Source organism: Barbatula barbatula (assembly GCF_947034865.1).
Source record: "Barbatula barbatula genome assembly, chromosome: 15".
Classification (NCBI taxonomy): Eukaryota; Metazoa; Chordata; class Actinopteri; order Cypriniformes; family Nemacheilidae; genus Barbatula; species Barbatula barbatula.
Window position 1 is genome coordinate 19,260,162 of NC_136778.1, and position 19,106 is coordinate 19,279,267.

The 19,106-nt window shown below is 39.7% G+C and overlaps 1 protein-coding gene across 15 annotated transcripts; it reads right to left on the reverse strand.

Moving 5' to 3' along the window:
• Positions 1-6,159: 6,159 nt before the first annotated feature.
• Positions 6,160-15,682, reverse strand: LOC306904523 (uncharacterized protein). Of its 15 annotated transcripts, none has more exons than XR_013787649.1 (8): positions 15,528-15,678; positions 15,282-15,353; positions 14,119-14,349; positions 13,582-14,056; positions 9,741-9,825; positions 9,485-9,628; positions 8,546-8,997; positions 6,160-7,190 (listed from the first exon to the last, which is right to left on the reverse strand). XR_013787649.1 is itself a non-coding variant. In XM_079474504.1 (3 exons), the coding sequence occupies exons 1-3, from the start codon at positions 15,635-15,637 to the stop codon at positions 9,802-9,804; spliced, it is 537 nt and encodes a 178-aa protein (XP_079330630.1). In that variant the 5' UTR covers positions 15,638-15,679; the 3' UTR covers positions 9,659-9,801. The 15 variants fall into 15 exon arrangements, 1 of the variants encoding a protein (XP_079330630.1); XR_013787651.1 differs by having other exon boundaries at positions 8,474-8,997; positions 15,282-15,356; XR_013787642.1 differs by lacking the exon at positions 14,119-14,349 and having other exon boundaries at positions 8,546-8,846; positions 15,528-15,682.
• Between the last annotated feature and the right edge of the window lie 3,424 nt (positions 15,683-19,106).

Sequence of the window (19,106 nt, forward strand, 5' to 3'; positions counted from 1 at the left end):
ACACCTTCAAACTTCTCTTCGGCCATTAACCTAGGGGCCTCCTAGATGTGGCCAAAGAAGCCTGGGAACACCAAGCCTGGGAGCACCGAAGTCTCATTGAGCATATATTGCAGATGAAGACTCGCATCGACTGAAAGATGCCCGGCTGCACCGACCTGGAATGACCGGCTGGGGATCTGTTGCGACCGCAGGATTCTGGCAGCTTCAAGCCTGGAGGGGAGCCTGCCAGTCTCGGCCCTGAGCGGGTACCCGGAAGTCTCGACCCTGGAAGGTAGTTCAACGGCCCCGACCCTGGAAGGGACCAATGGCATTATAGATGATGTCTGAAGCCTCGCTTCCCCCTGAGTGGTTCAGTAAGCGGTTCAACATTTTGACAGCTATATAAACCAAGTTACACAAGCATATTCACTGCCCTCTGCCCAGTTAAACCCAGACAGTTTCCAGTTTTAGAATTTCAGTCAGGACCTTTCAAGTCAAGAAAAACCCTGGTCAAAATTTGAAGACAGTAATCTTTTATTGGCAGAATTGCTAAATTTACATTTGGCGTTATGGCTCTAAATTCCCCATCCTTCTCATGAGCTCCATGAAAAGTAAGACAGGGAAGAAGCAGCATCTGGGGTGACTATCCAGGTTTAGCTGTGAGTGCAGCTCAACCCCCTGAGAACAGAGTGTGTAACAATGACAACAGAGTGCCACTGATTAGGTAAAACTCTAGTTAAAGGAGAAGCTGGGAGGTGGTGGGTTGAAAAGCAGTGACGCAGGTTTGACTGAAACAGTATTTAAATAGTACGCTAAATTGAGAGTACGTATCAGATCAGCTGATGGGCTGGGTTAAGGTTGTGATCAGCTGCTGACAGCCGATAGCTGAGCTTAAACTACAAGGCCTGTCTGAACTAACGCAGATGCTTAATAATCATATTGCCCCTTCTGCTTATTATGACCAAATAATTGATTTACACACATTTGATAGCCCGATTCATTCAAGCCAATAAATTTATTACACAGTTATGTTATACAATCATTATTTACCACCATAATATACAAATGGATTAGTCTATGTGGAAATAGATTTTTTCTTTATTTCTAAGCCTTAACCGGTGCAAAATACAGTGTAGACAACATCGGGCACATCTGTAATGTATTTGCTTGTTTTACACTCTTTGGCCACCAGTTGGTATGGTGAGCAAATGAACCCTTGATAAATTACCCCTTTTGGGAACTATTGGCTACCACTAGTATATACACATCCAAACGACAGGAAGTATTCCAAAAGTAGAATTTAATAGTAATTCCAGACAGCACGCTATTCCAACAAGAGTCTACCATAACCACACGTAACGTAATTTAAAACTGACCAACGAACTAGGATAACACAGGGCTTAAATACAGTGATGACAGACGTGTTAGGTATTCACCCAGTTTTTTTATAATATGCCATTTATTGCATTTATATTCGCTAGCAGTATAAATGAGTTTCTAATAAAAACTAGTTTTTAAATGACCCCATACAGTACTGAACCCAAATAGCACAGGTAGATCTGAAAGATGTCTGCAAAAGATCTGAAGAACTGGAAAACATCTGCTGTGTAGTACCTCTGCTAGACATTTTAGGAATAGCTGTTGGACATCCATTCTAAAACTTTCACATATTGCAGACATCTTCTAGAGGTATATAACATCTGACAGCGCACATTTCTGAGATGTATGAGCAAACAGCATCTGCCAAATGTCTCGCATATGAAAATGCCTGATGTACGTGTGCTATCAGGGAATGCATTTTAAAGCTGGCACACATTCATATCCTTTACAAAAATTAACAAAGGTTTTACCAGGGGTGGGAAAATTACACAACATTATTACTTGAGTACTTGTCAAATATTACTTCACTAAAAGTAAAAGTTGTAAAACAAAGTCTTTACCTATTTAAAATTGCAGAGGTACTTAAGTATCAAAAATAGAAAGTATAGTTTTTGACCTATGTTTAAGATCTCTGTTTATATGACACACCTTACTGAACTCATTCGTCAGGATGTAATGATTCACTCAGCTCAGGATTGCAATTTTAAAACGCTTTATTTTTACAGAATGAGCACATTAAACATGAATAACTGGCCTTTATTATTTCTCTAATGCTGCACAATTCTTTGTAAAATAAAAATATATTTTATGTCAAATATAAACTAAATATCAGTTTAAAACAAATTACAAATCAAATAGAAAATTTAATATAAACAAACTAAGACTTTGTCTGTGATTTTCCTAAATTTTCATTTTTTATGAAACATCAGCATATCCACGTTTTCCAAGTTTGCAGTGAACACAGCGGCCCCTGCTCTTCAAAACATGTATTCCGATTCTTTAACATCTCAACCGACTTGAATTGTCACATATTATAATACATTTTCAATGGGCTCACGGTGAATCTTTACATCTTCTCAAGAAAATGTTGTGGTTGTCTCCCTAATTAACACAACGAGGATGATGAGTTGATTCAGGTGTCACATTAGAAGCGGCCGACAATACTCTCTCTCCCAAAAGTAGGAGGCAGGGGAGGTTGGGCTCATACATTATTTTCTACTTGAGGGTGCGCTAGAAATGTAGTGGTGGAAATTTTGAGTCATTTGTCATTCAAATGAAGTGAAGTACAGTGAAAAGTATTCAGAAAAAAATAATTCTCAAGGAAAGTAGGCCTACGGATACTCAAAGTGCTCTTCAGAACAGTACTCAAGGAAATAAACTTTGTTACTTCCCACCTCTGGGTTTTACTACAGTTAAATAAAAAAAATGGTTCAACCATGGTTGTTGTAGTAAAAAAACATGATCACAACAGTTTTATTTCAATAAACCTGTGTATATATGTGTGCACACAATATTTCCCACCCATTAACTTGTGCCATGATGAAGAGATAATCATGCACACACACACACATTACACTGTCTATTGTTATTGTATTTCTCACTTTGTCTATTGTTTATTTTTATAGATAGTGTATTGTATTACATTCAATCAATCATTGTATTAAACAATTAATGAGATATAACAAACAGGCGCTCTACTTGTTCCCATCCAAACAACGTCACGCACAATCATTAAGAAAAGAAAGTAACAATTAACAAAATCAAATACACATCACCCTGAGGCACAGTCAGGACTGGAAGTTAATCGCCGTAGAGACGCATGCATACGTCAAAAGGATCAAATCTTAGGAATCCCCACAAATCTGTAGCCATCCAACAAAATGATGTACTGGGCAGCTGCAGGCTCGTCCAGATTATCTGAAGTCGGTGTTTACTCAGGTAGAACAAAGGCCATAGGATGTGTAGCAAAGCGTGAATGACAGATGTCATCAACGGCATTTCATTGAGTATAAATACCTGCTGGTTATGCCTTCTGGGGTACGTCAAGGTCAGGGACCCGCCCCTTTGTATCTTTGTGAATCACACAGTTATCTTGGGCTGCCGAGATGTGGTGTCCGTAAGACATTCATCAGCTAGTGTTTAGTGTGGCATCATGGTTTCTTAAGTGGACGAAAGACGAACTGTGCATAGTAAGCGGCTCATTCCCAGGGCTACTAGTTTTGTCTCCCGTTTTAACGGATGGCGGAGCATAAGCTGGTATTGCTGTAGCTAAAGAATTCTCTGGTGGTTTATGGTGGATTCCTGGGCAATACTTCATTGAATCATTGGAACAAGTTAAGCATTGTTCTTGTGACGTTTTCATGCTATTTCCGGGACCACGCTGCTGCTTTGTGGAGAACAAAGCTTTTGCCGTGTTCCTTATTTTTGTTTTATTTTCCATTGTAGTATTTTACCACCCCAAGTGTGGTCATATTGATCTGTGTTGCCATGTTGTTGTGGTGGTGAATTATTGTTTTGATTTTGTTTATTTACATAGTCACGTAATCTATTTATTACAGTTTCTCTGCCGTGCATCTCTGTGTCATCCTACGAGGAGTTACCCGTTATCTTGAGTATTTTCATACTGTTATAGCGGAGTCGATCATTTGATAATAGTTCAACCGTTTACCTTTTATACGTGATATTGTATGCTATGTTGGTAGAATTGTAGTTATTTCTATTTTGTTTTGGTTTTCTTGGTTACATTTTAATTTTCTTCATTTCTTCATTAGGTTATTTAGTTTTGAAGTGTTTTTGTTTGATATTTGCTTTAATTTAATATTTATTTTGTTGCAGGAGCTGAGTGTGTCCTGAGGCGGGCTGACTCTTTGTCGCACCAAGTGGTGTTACGTTGTATAAGTTTGCTGTGTAATTATTATGGATAGAAGTTCAAGATGTTGTGTATGCATTGTGAGTGGTGTGTAAACTAGTACCATTGTTCCAGCCCGTCTCTAATACAGGTCGCCTCAGCCCCTGCTTGTTGTTTGAGTTTGTTTATTTGGTTACTGTATTGTATTTCCTGAGATTTACGCTCTGTATTCTGACTTAATTGATTCTTTTGGATCATCTTTTTAACTGTAATAAATACAACTATTTTTGTACCTTGTGGGGGCCATTTTAGTACAGTGAACTCATTGTCATGTTCAAGAAACCAATTTGAAATGATTCGAGCTTTGTGACATGGGGCATTATCCTGCTGGAAGTAGCCATCAGAGGATGGGTACATGGTGGTCATGAAGGGATGGGGATTCAAATTCTGACTCTACCATGTGAATGTCTCAACCGAAATCGAGACTCATCAGACCAGACAGCATTTTCCCAGTCTTCAACTGTCCATTTTCGGTAAACTTGTGCAAATTGTAGCCTCTTTTTCCTATTTGTAGTAGAGATGAGTGGTTCCTGGTGGGGTCTTCTACTGTTGTAGCCCATCCGCCTCAAGGTTGTGCGTGTTGTGGCTTCACAAATGCTTTGCTGCATACCTCGGTTGTAACGAGTGGATATTTCAGTCAAAGTTGCTTTTCTATCAGCTTGGATCAGTCGGCCCATTCTCCTCTGACCTCTAAAATCAACAAGGCATTTTCGCCCACAGGACTGCTGCATACTGGATGTTTTTCCCTTTTCACACCATTCTTTGTAAACTCTAGAAATGGTTGTGCGTGAAAATCCCAGTAATTGAGCAGATTGTGAAATACTCAGACCGGCCTATCTGGCACCAACAACCATGCCACGCTCAAAATTGCTTAACTCACCTTTCTTTCCCATTCTGACATTCAGTTTGGAGTTCAGGAGATTGTCTTGACCAGGATCACACCCCTAAATGCATTGTAGCAACTGCCATGTGATTGGTTGATTAGATTATTGCATTAATGAGAAATTGAACAGGTGTTCCTAATAATCCTTTAGGTGAGTGTATATCAGCAATTAAATAATATGATGAAAAGGATACACAAGGTTGTTCTCAGCAGCAGTTAGATGGTCTTTAGCAGCAGTACCAGCTTCTGTACAGGGCGTTCAATGACAGACAGCTTGTGGAGACGACGACCATCCTTCCCCAGATTCCGGTCGTCGTCTCACAAGACCGTCTTTATCTGAAGTAGTTTCTGTAACTCTGTGGCCACCACTCATTTCTGTGAGAGAGTTAAGCGAAGAACATTTCTCACTGTTCTGATTTGTCTCTCCCATACCCCGCCTGCATGACTTGAATGGGGTGCGATTTGTGTCAATTTCCTTTAGAGCATTTCTCAGTTCGTTCTTGGCTCCTACAAAGTTGGTGCCTTGGTCGCATTTGATTTGGCGCACTTCTCCCCGTAATGCAACAAAACAGCGCAGGCCATTGATGAAGTCATCTGTAGACATGTCATTTAGCATTTCTATATGAATAGCTCTGGAGCTGAAACATGTGAAGATGAGGCCGTACCTTTTATGTTCCTTCCGACCCTGTCTAGTGACAAAGGGACCAAAGCAGTCAAAAGCAGTCCAAAGCAGTATGTAAATGGTGGGGATGGATGTGTACGTTCTGAGGGGAGGTCTGCCATTCCAGGGTATCTACAGATATATAAAAGTTAAATTTAAGACCTTTTAAGATACCACTTTTTATAAAATTTAAGACCAAATCCGGAATGGAACTACACATTGTATTACTTACTGTAGAGGTATTATATATGTACTGTATCTGACAGTGTGTTTACTCCAGAATGCCAGACAGAGGGACATTCAAAATGTTTAGGTTTGTGTTTAAAGTAAAAAATGAAAACAAAATATCACTGTCAATTTCCATTTATTAAAATATACAGTTACTTTTAAACAGCAGACAAAAACTAAATTCAAAATTTTTAAATGGATAGCAAGAGAAATACTGTTCTTTTGAATGATAAAATGCAAAAAATAAAACATTGACACAAACACATCCCATATTTCACTTATGAAAGTGTGAATACAGTTGAATGAACAATTTTTTGTTTAAAATGTTAACATTTATTAGGATGCTTAGGGAGAAAAAAATGGTTCTAAACCATATGATGTTATGGCATATACCTCAGGTCTGATGATTTTTTCCCTATCTCTGTTTCAAGCTCTTTTAGCTCTGTGACCTTTTCTCTGTATCGCCTTCTCAGTATATTAGACTTTCCCACTGCGCAAAGACACGTCTAAACGACATCTTTTGTACGTCATTTTTGCACGTCCAATTTAGGTTACTGTGATGCCAGATGACGTTTTTTTTTCAACGTCTACTGAACGTCCAGTATTGACGTACACAGGACCTCTATATATGGTCTAGATATAGTCCAAATGTGGTTGTTGTGTGGGGTTTTTTCAACATAAAATTCAAACTTATTTTAGAGGCATAAACGAAGCTACAGTAAGTTAACAGGTACAAGAAACGGGGCCTCCACCTTCTTGAAACATATGACTAGTCATACACAGAGGTTTACAAAAATACAATTCAATCACCACTCATTTATTTTAATCTTTATTTAACTGGGACTGTTAAAGACGCCATTAAAAGACGTCCGTTTTTAGACTAAATTTGGTCGAGGTAAAGTCGTGGTATTTTTTAGACTTGAATTAAGCATAAATTAATTATTTCATCATACATTATTATAATTTTAAAGTAAGACAACTGACAAAAAAGTAAGCAACAACAAAACATTTATTATTATTACATACAAATAATTGTAAATCGATTATAAACCAAAATAAATACAACCGCCAGATCATCAGAGGCATGTTTAAGGTCTCCCACGGCTTTGGTTATTGTGTGTTCGGCGGCCTTGCTGTCCCACAGACTGCATCTGTAATGACAAAGATACACTTGTGTTGTTTTCACTGCATAAAAGTAATTAGAGTTGATACATGGTTTATTTCTACGTAGTAGCCAATACAAGAAATGTCTTTATCCTCTGTTTCAGTTAAAAGTAAGCCGCGACTTCCGTCAACTCACAATATAAGCTGTTTGGTTACTTTCCTGTTTTGTTATTTTGTGGAACACAGTCTCGTATTTTAAATAAATAGAGAAATTGAAACAATGAATGCCGTTTTGACTTCACTATCTTCTGCATCTTTTAGGCATATTAGAAATAAACTGGGGAGCAGCAGTGTTAGTGTCGATTTTTAGTTAGGTTTTTTAAACCATGCGAAACAGACTGAGAAAAATGCAGGATTAGTTCACCACTTGAAAATCGTCACTGAAAAAATAGAGAAGAGAGTTTATTTCTTAATTAATTTGTACTATTATTATTACTTTTGTACATAATATGTTATTTATTTAGTTGTGGGCTCATGTTTTAGAATGAATTTAAATAAAGTAAAAATATTTTTACCTCAGAAAAACGGCAGTACGTGGTGTCAACAGAGAAGTCAGTCAGGGCTGTGTGCGCGCGATGGTCAGTCACCATGGTCACAGACCCTAGCTTCGCCGTCTCGGCATGCGAACTTCTGACAGAAGTTTTTAATATTATATATTTTTTATTTTGGGATATTTTATTGTACATTTATACGATTATACATTGTGATATACTACCAAATGACCAAAAAAGTAAACGCATTAAAAAATGAATCTGCGCTGCAGCTCCACGAGTTCGTGAAACTACTTCATTACGCATTGCATTTTGGGAAGATTCCGCCATGAATTCTACGTATACTAGCAGTACACAATAAGAATAACAACGGGACTTAAAAGATCAGATGTAAAGTTCCATACGAAGAACATATTAAAGATAAATAACATTTGTGGTATTTATAGCAAATATTAAAGCAATCCAACGATACGCAAATAAGTTAGCTGGTGATATAGTGGACATTAACTTGCCATCACTTGCCATCGCTTTGTTTCAATATATCTTTATATTTATTTAACATTATGTGTTACAATATGTGTAAAAACATTGTAAGCAACAAATCGACTTAACTTGCACCAAATTTAGACAGACCAAAAAAAGACCACATTTTGACGTCGATATTTGGGCTAAAAGACGGCATGGACGGGCCGACTTGATTTAGCCAAAAAAAGACGTCAAAATGACGTCTGGTGCTGGGTGGGTTGTGATTAGCTGGGCCATGAGTGTACCCGATTTACCCTCAGCTTCCTCTGCCAGTTTGTTTGCATCTTGTTCAAGGCTGTTTGCTACCTCAGCTAGTACCACCTTACTCTTTTTGAGTTGCTCAAGATGGTCTTCTGCAGCTTTTCTCTTTTGCCTTTGTGCATTGCTCTCCTTCTTTTTCTTTTCCTGCTCCAGGTGTAGCCGATATTGAGATCTTGCAGAAGCTCCGGCTGCCAGGAGCTCCTTCGTAAGAGGAACTTTTAGAACCCCTCCACAGACAGAAATATTGTCACAAATCATCCTCTGAGCCTCAACAAGTCGTCCTGCATGTTATCTGCCTCCACCTCCTTATTTACAGAAAAGCCCCTTTCAACTGTAGCTTGGCCATGGGAGAGGAGCAAAAGTTTCCTGCAGAAAGTCCAGAGTTCAGGGTAAGACTGACAGAGGATTCCATGCAGGAAAACATCCAACCTTGTCTTCATGGGCTGGAAACAAGACAATGATTCTGCTTTTGCCTCCAGAGACAAGAAGTTTCCGAATTGCTGAATAATTACATCACCTGTTGTAACACAGATTATGACAAAGTAAACAACAGAAACAATGTATAAAAAAATGTTGAATCAAACAAAACCTATTACATTAAAATCGTTTGACAAAACAAGCTTTGGTATGAATTTGTGCTAAATTTCTTCATTCTCTAGCTCTTTAACTTAAATACCAGTAGAAATGCCTCCGGACAGCTGGTGATCTTGCAGAAACCTATTAACAAGTCGTTTCATTCTTTTCTGGCACAAGTAAGGGTCTGAGAACATGTTTCGAGGGTCCAAACATGCCATCTGCCTCACAACAGTGTACTTTAGTGGGCTCTTGTCTTGCATTTTCTGGATGATGCAGTCCCTTCTAAACTCCTTCACACTGAGCTCACCTACTCTGCTACTACACTGTTTTACACAGAATGAGATACAAACTGTAAGAATGACTAAAATGTATTTTGCAAAACTGTATTGTACTCTAATGTAGCTATTGTTTAATATTTGCCACCATACCTTAATAGCTGCCTCTGCTCCTAAGCCTATGTCCACATTCTTTAGATGTTGTTTTGCTTTCTTGTCAGTCACATCCAATCTGACCATTTGCAGTGCAGTGATGTCTTTAAGGACCTCTTCTTTGATGAACCTCTGCAATAGGCTCTGAGACCATGTACATGAAATATAGTACAACATATGAAAACAATATAAATTCAAAGTTTTTCAGAATTTAAATAAAAACATCATACACTTCAATCATTGCATGTATTATTACCTTCATGAGTACAACTAGGTCTTGACTAATGAATGGCATCACAGGTTCATCCGTCTGATATTTAGTTAGAAAGGTGGAGAAGGTCCTGGAGACAGCCATAAAAAAGTGAAATTTGGCCAGTATGAGAGTATCATTCCGTGCTATGGCTAGGGAATCTTAAGATGCTGTTCTTGGGTTCGGAAGCTTTTTCTGTGTTACGGCATCCACGTATTTCACAATCATTGGCCATATTGCAATAGCCCTTTCTATTACTGGTAGGTTTTCTACCCATCGATGCCCACAGAATGGTAGAGGAAACATGGATGTCTTGGTTAAAGTGCGGAAATCTTCTCTTCTTGCAGGGGTATTATGGAACACTGTATGTAGTCCCCGGAGCACTTTCTCCAAATGCCAGACACTAAAGCCACTTTTGATGGCATTGTGAAGTGTATTCAATTCAATTCAATTTTATTTATATAGCGCTTTTCACAATTTGCATTGTTCCAAAGCAGCTTTACAGGGGAAAAACCCAAGAAAGGGTAAAACACACTACATGGTGTTTTATACAATAAATCCAATTATTCTAGTAAATAATATCAAATGTCAGCATCTCCTGGTGGATTATTTAGCATTTTTTGCATCAAGTGAATACTTGGCTGAAAAGATGCGTTTTTAATCTAGATTTAAATTGGGCGAGTGTGTCTGATCCTCGAATAATATCAGGAAGGCTATTCCAGAGTTTAGGTGCTACGTATGAGAAAGCTCGACCCCCTTTGGTGGATTTAGTTATTCTAGGTTTTATCAAAAGTCCTGCGTTTTGAGATCTTAGAGAGCGTGATGGGTTGTAGTGTGATAGAAGCTCTGTTAGGTAGGTAGGGGCTAAACCCTTCAAGGCTTTATAAGTGATTAAAAGAACTTTAAAGTCAATGCGATACTTAATGGGTAGCCAGTGAAGGGTTGATCGTATTTTCTGGACCTGGATAGAACTCTGGCAGCTGCGTTCTGAACTAACAGTAGTTTGTTTATTGATGATGCAGGACAACCACTAAGTAGCGCATTACAGTAGTCAAGTCTTGAGGTCATAAATGCATGAATAAGCTTCTCCGCGTCAGCAACACACAGAATATTTCGTAACTTGGCAACATTTCTTAGGTGGAAAAAGGCTGTTTTTGTGACATTTGAGATGTGATTTCGAAATGACAGGTTGCTGTCTAATATAACGCCTAGATCTTTTACTGTATTTGTTGGAGTAACAGTACATCCTTCAACTTGCAGTTTATAATCAGAAATATTTGGTTTGCGTGTCTTTGGTCCGATAAGTAATATTTCTGTTTTATTAGAATTTAAAAGAAGGAAATTACAGGTCATCCAATGTTGTATATCTTCAATGCACTCTGCCAATTTGGATAGCTGGGAGGAATCATCTGGTCTTGATGAGATATATAGCTGAGTATCATCTGCATAGCAATGGAAGCTAATTCCATGTTTTTTAATAATGTTTCCGAGGGGAAGCATGTATATGGAGAACAGCACGGGTCCCAGAACCGATCCCTGAGGTAATCCATAATTTACTTGCGTTAGATTGGATGATTCTAAATTGATGGCTGTCTGACAAGTAAGATCTAAACCATTGTAGTGCCTGTCCCTCAATACCGGTATAATTGTGTAAGCGATCTAGAAGTATGTTATGGTCTACGGTATCGAACGCAGCACTAAGGTCAAGCAGGACCAGGAGTGAGATGTTACCTTTATCTGATGCTATAAGCAGGTCGTTTGTAATTTCAACGAGCGCCGTTTCAGTGCTATGATGCGATCTAAAGCCTGAATGAAATTTTTCGTGCATGTTGTTATTTTGTAAGAAAGAGCACAACTGAGTGCAGACTACTTTTTCTAGTATTTTAGACAGGTATGGGAGATTTGAAATCGGTCTATAGTTTCCAAGTTCATTTGGATCTAAGTTTGGTTTCTTGATTAGAGGCTTAATGACGGCCATCTTAAAGGGTCCTGGGACATGGCCTAGATTAATTGATGAGTTGATAATGTTATAAACGGGCTCAATTGCAACAGGTAGTAACTCTTTTAATAATTTAGTTGGTATGGGGTCTAGTAAGCAAGTTGTAGGTTTAGAAGTTGCGATAAATTGAAATAAATCTTCCTGTTTTATAGGTGAAAAACGCTGGAGCCTTTGTTTTGGAGCGATGGTTGGTGCTAATTCATAGGACAGATTTGGAGGTTGAGTTTTTACAATTTTGTCACGAATGTTTTCGATTTTCTCTGTAAAAAATTTCATGAATTCATTGCTACCGAGGTGCGGCGGAATAGCCAGGTCAGGTGGTGTCTGTTTATTTTGTTAATTAAGCGACTGTGCTAAATAGAAACCTTGGATTGGTTTTGTTGGTTTCTATGAGGTTACGAAGGTGCTCAGCCTTTGCTGCTTTTAGTGCCTTTTTATAACAATTTGCACTCTCTTTCCACGCCATTTTAAAGACTTCTAATTGCGATTTTATTCATTTGCGCTCTAGTTTGCGAGTTTCTCTTTTAAGGGCGCGAGTGGTGCTATTGTACCATGGTGCAATATTTTTCTCATTAATCTTTTTTGACTTCGTAGGTGCAACAGCTTCTTATGTATTAGAGAAAATAGTACCCCATTTCCTGGTCATGACATCGAGCGATTCTTTATTTATTGGTATGGTTATTAAAGGAGTGAGATCTCGCAAGCTCTTTGCGAAGCTATCTTTAGTAGCGGAGGTGATTGTTCTACCCTGTCGATAACGAGTTAAAGGGCTGATTTCTGACGTACGCAAAGTACCCGTTATAAGATAGTGATCGGTGACATCGTCGCTTTGAGGCATAATATCTATATTGGTTAGATCGGCTCCGTGAGATATAATCAGGTCTAGTGTATGATTAAATCGATGAGTGGGTCCTTTAATGTGTTGTATTACCCCAAAAGATTGTAGTAGTTCTGTAAACGCCAGTGCTAATGCATCGTTAGCGCTGTCTACGTGGATATTAAAATCTCCGACAATTAGTATTTTATCAACGTTAACCAATAGGTCCGATAGGAAGTCCGCAAACTCTTTAAGAAAATCAGTATAGGGACCAGGGGGTCTATACACCGTAGCCAATGTAAAAGAAAGCAATGGTTTTTTACTTTTGTTAGGAATAATTATGTTCAACGCAAGCACTTCAAATGATTTTAATTTATGCTCTGTTCTCTGAGTTACAGTAAGAAAGTTTCTAAATATTGTAGCGACACCGCCACCCCAACCAACCGGACATGGCTCATGCATATAACAGTAACTTTGTGGGGTACACTCATTTAGGCCGAAATAATCATTTGGTTTAAGCCAGGTCTCGGTAAGACAGAGTAAATCAAAACTGTTGTCCGTGATCATTTCATTTACAATTACTGCCTTTGAATTTAGTGATCTAATATTAAATAGGCCGAACTTTATAAATTGGTTTTGGTTGTTTATTACATTGTCCTCAGGTTTAATCACGATCAGGTTTTTTTTCTGACTTTTGCCAAAATTTTAACTTTGTAGTATTATTCGGGGGACACATATAGTCTCTATATATTTGGAAGCAGTAACATTTATAGCAGTTGAGGCGCACATACTACGGTTAAAGTTTGACTTACCTGAGGGAGACTTACCTGAGGGAGACATAGTCAACCGGTGCGTAGCGCCTTCGAGATGTTGTCGGACAGGAGAGCCGCTCCGATGCTGCTGGGGTGCAGGCCGTCGGGTGGAAGAGCCTAGGTCGCTCCCAGAACAGATAAAAATTATTTACAAAGAGCAGCTTCTTTTCAATACACCATGACATCAACCATTGATTAAGCGAAAAAAGTCTACTGAACTTATTTCCCTCGTCGGTAGGTAGGCAGCGGTCCTGATACGATAATCCTCGCTGTGGGCGATGCGTTGCGTACCGTCTCGATCAGACTCCTGAAGTCCCTCTTCAGGATCTCCGACTGCCGCATTCTGACGTCGTTCACTCCCGCGTGCAGCACGACAGCTTCGACGTTAGTGTTGTCCTTCAGGATTGCAGGTACCTGCGCAGACACATCACAAACACGAGCGCCAGGAAAACAGTGAGTGCGCACCTTACCTTTAGTAGATGTAGCACGTATGTTCCAGACGATCGAGTCTCCGATGATCACAGCGTTGCATTCGGTCTCGCAGAGGGCGGCAAAGCGGTTCCTGGTCTGGATCTCGAAGACCGGTGGCGGTAGCTGAGTCATCTCACCGGTCCTGGCTTGCGCCTTTCGCCGTTGGTGTGCCGGTGCAGGAGTGAAGTTCATTTGGGCTGGTCGTGTTCTCGTAGCCTGGGCTCTGTGCAGAGAAACACGCAGAGTAGAAGTGGAAGAAGTATTATAATCGCGATGAAAACTTACCGCGGATTTGCGAGCTTCAGCACAGGGTGTTTCCAGCGCCGTTATACGTTCTCGCAGCCGTGTTTGCTTCTCAAGTAGATCCTGGATCTGCTTCTCCACAGCCTCGAATTCCGACTGAAGCGCAAGCGTTTCCTCATCTCAGGGGCGCCGCCAGGAATTTTGGGCCCCATGAAAAAAAATCTAATTGGGCCCCCTCTGTGCAGCTGTTGGCACCACATCTCTAGGACCTAACTGTCCAATCAAAAGCTTTAAATAACTCCAATCAAAGGCTTGCAACTGTCATGCTTCTTGTAGTGCAATACTAGTACTAGCAAAATATTTACTCCTGGTGATCTGTAAATGCAAGTCTACATACAGTATGCAGTTCACTACTTGATGCAAGATTAAAAGCCACCATAAAAATGTCCATTCTTAATGTATTTTAATTGTAAAAATATTGACAAATTTAAAAAAAGAAAAAACCTAAATATATATTAACTTTTTAATCAAAATAAATTAACATCATCATCTCAAAACAATGAAAACAGCTTTTTTTAACTTAACTGCACATATATGCCAACAACAAAATAAAGTTGAAGTGTAAAACGGAATTTCCACATCAGGGTTATTATAGTGCTACAAAAAAGATCAAGTGATCACTAAATCAATAGGTTTTTTAGGTTTGGAATATGGTCATAACAAAACTAACAGTACCAGTGACATCAAATTAAAGGGTAAGTTAACATGGTACAAATTAGAACAATGGAAATATATACCAATAAATGACACTAACACTACAGAACATTGACCCAAATTACCTATAGTTCTGTATTATCATCACTTGATTACATACATTAGATATCATAGATTTGTGTGTGTGCAAGCCTCTCAAATAAATTGCCCTTCATGGTGGGAATAATAAGGTCTGTATTTATAGATGTCATTTAACGGCCAAAATTCACTCTAAATGAACGCATCAAACTGGATTATTTTAATATTGTCTGTAACCTACATGCAGGTTGAGGTGAGCTACTCATTGTTTCTAAATGCATACAGACAAGAGGTTCTTTTTTATGTCATAATGGTCATTATGTGAGAAAAACAATTTTGTTTGATTTCTGTCATTAATAAATATTCCACTTTCTTTTTTGTTATGGTTAAGTCATTAACAGAGTGTTGCTCACCTTCTTCACTGGGACAGGGAGGGATGCAGTTGTGGGGAGACTGGGGTGCTGCTGACTCATCTGTTGTTAAGTCTGCTAAAATGGGCATGGAGTCATGGACAATGATTTAATATGAATATCTTGCTAAACGTTTCCCTGCACTGATTAAATGTTGATGAAATGTAGGCTGACACTAGCCTGCAGCTAGCTAACTTATTTCACTATGGACAACAGGTTAATACCACTCACAGACTGAATGCTACCCACCTTTCTTGGTGAAAAACTGGGTTACAGATTGACACCCTTTCTTTTGTCTTTGCTCTCCCAATTTTCTTTCTTTTCCTTTTTTGAAAACCAGATTTTTTACTACGCAACATAGTTGTCTCTGTTTCTGACGCGATTTTCTGCAACTAAACACCGTCACTGATGAGTGCGCTAAAGCAGGACCGAACCATTTCATGCAGACACAGGGGGGTGCTCGGTCAATATGGATGTTAACTTTTAGGTCCATTGGGGATATTTAACTTTTATTGCCAAAATACGTTAAATAAAAGACATCCTTCATTTTATTATTATTTTAAATATACTAAATGATGATTTATATAGTGTATAATATAATTAAAAATTAATTAGTTTTTACCTATTTGTTGGGGCCCCTGTCAGTCAGGGGCCCTTGGAAGTGTCCTAACTTTTCCCCCCTATACGGCGCCCATGCCTCATCTGCACTCAAAGTTACAAACACGTCTGAAGCATTAGCATTAGCCATTAGGGATGTAATAATGAGAACAGCGAGTTAAGCAGTATGCAGGCTGATAATGCTTATAGCCTAAGGGCTAACACAGAATGATCCGATACAAATAATTTATCAGTACGTTTAACAACGATATTTGTTTATGCTATACTTAAGGATAGGTTTCACTCTCGCTTAATAACAATTTAAGACACGATTCTTCAAGATGTAACAAGAATTATTAGATTTGATAGAGCTCCCGCTCAAACCACGCGCTCTCAGTAAACTCTCAGCAAACTCGCAGCAAACAGGAAGTGTATGGAGTCCACAGCTCCCCACGACAGTGAGCTGGGCACCTCCAAATGACTCTGCATGTTCCTGCTGAAGCAAGTCAAAAAACTTCCAGTTGACACTGGGTCCATCCATTGAGAGAGAAATCATGTTTCTCAGATCAAGCTGCTGCACACACTCCTGGGAATAAAAAGAGAGCCAGACATTAACCACACATCTCAAAATACTTCAGATTAATGTTAGGGAGGGTAGGATAAACATGAATGAATAAACAATGCAATACTAATTAGTTTGATAACTAGACAACTGGTGCAGAGCCTATAACCACAGTCAGTTTAGCTTACTAATAAGCTTACTTTAATAAAGTACTTTGGCAGGTGTACAACACCAGGCTGTATTCTAAAATCTACTCTATTTAACGTTCAGTATCATCACGATAGTTATTATTTACTTTCCAATTTACTGTGCATTTAAAATAACGTATGTTATTCATTTGACCTGAAAGAGTGGTGGTTTGTTACAGTCCGCAGCACCCAAATTACCTCAGCACTGAGTGTTGGCGTCGTGCCAAAATTTGATCTGAGGTCAGATGCCGCTGTGGTTGTAGGCAGTGAATTTTCAACATCCTCACTAGTACTGGGATGAGTGGAACAAAAACTTTGAATTGATGACTGCTGGCGGTCTCTTGCGTATTGCTTGTGCTTTGCACTCTGTGCGTGCGATTCCACCGCCTGAACGCCCATTGTACCAAGTTTAAAACACCTCCGACAAACGGTACAGTTTGCCTCGTAGTCATTACCAGGTACCGACCTCAACCACCACGAGAAGTCATCGTTCTCGAGCCACTTATGATTAAATTAGCATTTGCCCATCTCTATCAGCTACGCGTGTGCCAGCAAACGTTAGCAATAGCTGTACCGCAACCTGCTTGCGTGCGTGACCTAACTAATCGGATGACGCAGTAACGTTACGGCGAGAAAAGAAAGAATCATTGGGTCCGTCGACTGAAGAATTTAATACCTGTCGAATCTGAATTTAAGACATTTTAATGCCTTTTAAGGCCTTATATTAGAATTTTTTTATTTAAGACTTTTTAAGGATCCGCGGCCACCCTGCATTCTTTGTTCTTCTGTTGGTCTCCTGAGCTTACGATATGTCCCATAGTGATGCACATGGGAAGCAACTGCTCCGCTCATTCCTGGAATCCACTAGCCTTACGATCTGATCTTATTTTTTGTGAGGCCCTTTCCTTGGTGTTTGACATTCTCATGGCATTGAGATATTATAATCTTAGTTATGTGGTGATCTTTAGGAATGACAACTGGGTGTTTGACTGTACTGGGTAGGAGCGCATTGCAAAGTCTTCCTCCCACCTTGAGTATTCCTTCTTGATCAAGGAAGGCATCAAGTTGATACAGCTTGCTACGAGGAGACAGCTGGGCCCCCTTTCTAAAAAACTTGATCTCCTCTGAATAGGTGTTTCTTTGCAAGTCCTTAATAATGATGCGTTCAGCATCTTGTCGTTCAGCTACCGTACTGTGACTTCCGGATTTATCTCCTTTAGCTTGTACAGCTTCAGAAAATGAAGACAGCTTTGCCATGCAGTCTGAGAGGCACTGATGCTTGAGTTCTGTTGTTTCTGCACTCAGTGTCTGAGCCTGTCTCACTCCAGGGTCTCCAATTGTTAGTGCTGTGTTAATATCCGCAACAGGAGGTATATACTTGTTCCATAATAATTTTGGCCCTGTCAACCAATTGGATGTAATAATCTCATCAGCATTTAAACCTCTTGACGCATGGTCAATGGGGAATAGTCTGCACCTTGATGGGAGGTGACTCTAGATTTACCTGCAACGAGGGCACAATGGATGATTCCTTCTTTGTTGGTTAGTCTCAAATAGGAACACTGGTCATATCCGCTGTTGCTGGCATCAGAGAAGTGATGAAGTTCTCTTTTGATGACCTTTCCAAAGTTTGCAGGCACATAGCAGCGGGGTAAATTGATGTTCCCATCTTGGCTGCAATTCTTTAAGAAGGGGTTAATCCCAGCCTGTTCCTTTTCTGCACATTTCCTGTAGCACTAATTTTCCATTGAGCAAAAACGGAGCAATAAAGCTCAGTGGATCATACAGTGATGCAACTGTAGATAGTATGCCACGGCGTGTTGCTGGCTGGTCTTTGAAGTCAATAGAGAATCGGAGTCTTTCAGAATCAATGTGCTAGTGGATCCCTAAAGCTCTTTCTACAGGTGTGTCATCAAAGTTGAGGTCTAGTGCCTTTACATCAATGACTCGTTCAGAAATTGGCCCTCTCCCATAACCACACTTTCTCCCACAGCCCTCGCATTACAGGAAGGGGTGGAGGCACCGGTCTACTCTTCCCCAAAGACTGGAAATTCAATCAGCTTAACACCCATGTGTGACAACAGCTCCTTCGAGTTTTATGCTGTTACTATCACCCACCCTGTTAAAAGTCCTTTTGTAGTTATATATCGTCCCCCAGGTCAGCTTGGACATTTCTTGGAGGAGCTGGATGTGCTTCTTTCATCCTTCCCTGAGGATGGTACTCCCCTGGTGGTACTAGGTGACTTCAACATCCACATTGGAAAGCCACAGGCTGCTGACTTCGTCAACCTGACCGCATCATTTCTCCTCGAGCAGTTTTCCACATCAGCAACCCAGAAGTCTGGAAACCATCTAGATCTGATCTTCACAGGGTACTGCTCCACTCATCACTCTCAGGTCACCCCGCTGCACACGTCTGATCACTTCTTCGTCACCCTCGACCTCACTGCTCCGGACATCGCAGATGTCTTACCGATGGTC

Coding starts and splice junctions, on each gene's coding strand:
- LOC306904523 (XM_079474504.1), bottom strand. CDS start 15,637: ATGTTGCGTAGTAAAAAATCTGGTTTTCAAAAAAGGAAAAGAAAGAAA. Junction 14,057..15,527: donor CCAGTTTTTCACCAAGAAAG/GTGGGTAGCATT, acceptor TTCTCTGCACAG/AGCCCAGGCTACGAGAACAC. Junction 9,826..13,653: donor TCAGGAGTCTGATCGAGACG/GTACGCAACGCA, acceptor GGCTGTCTCCAG/GACCTTCTCCACCTTTCTAA.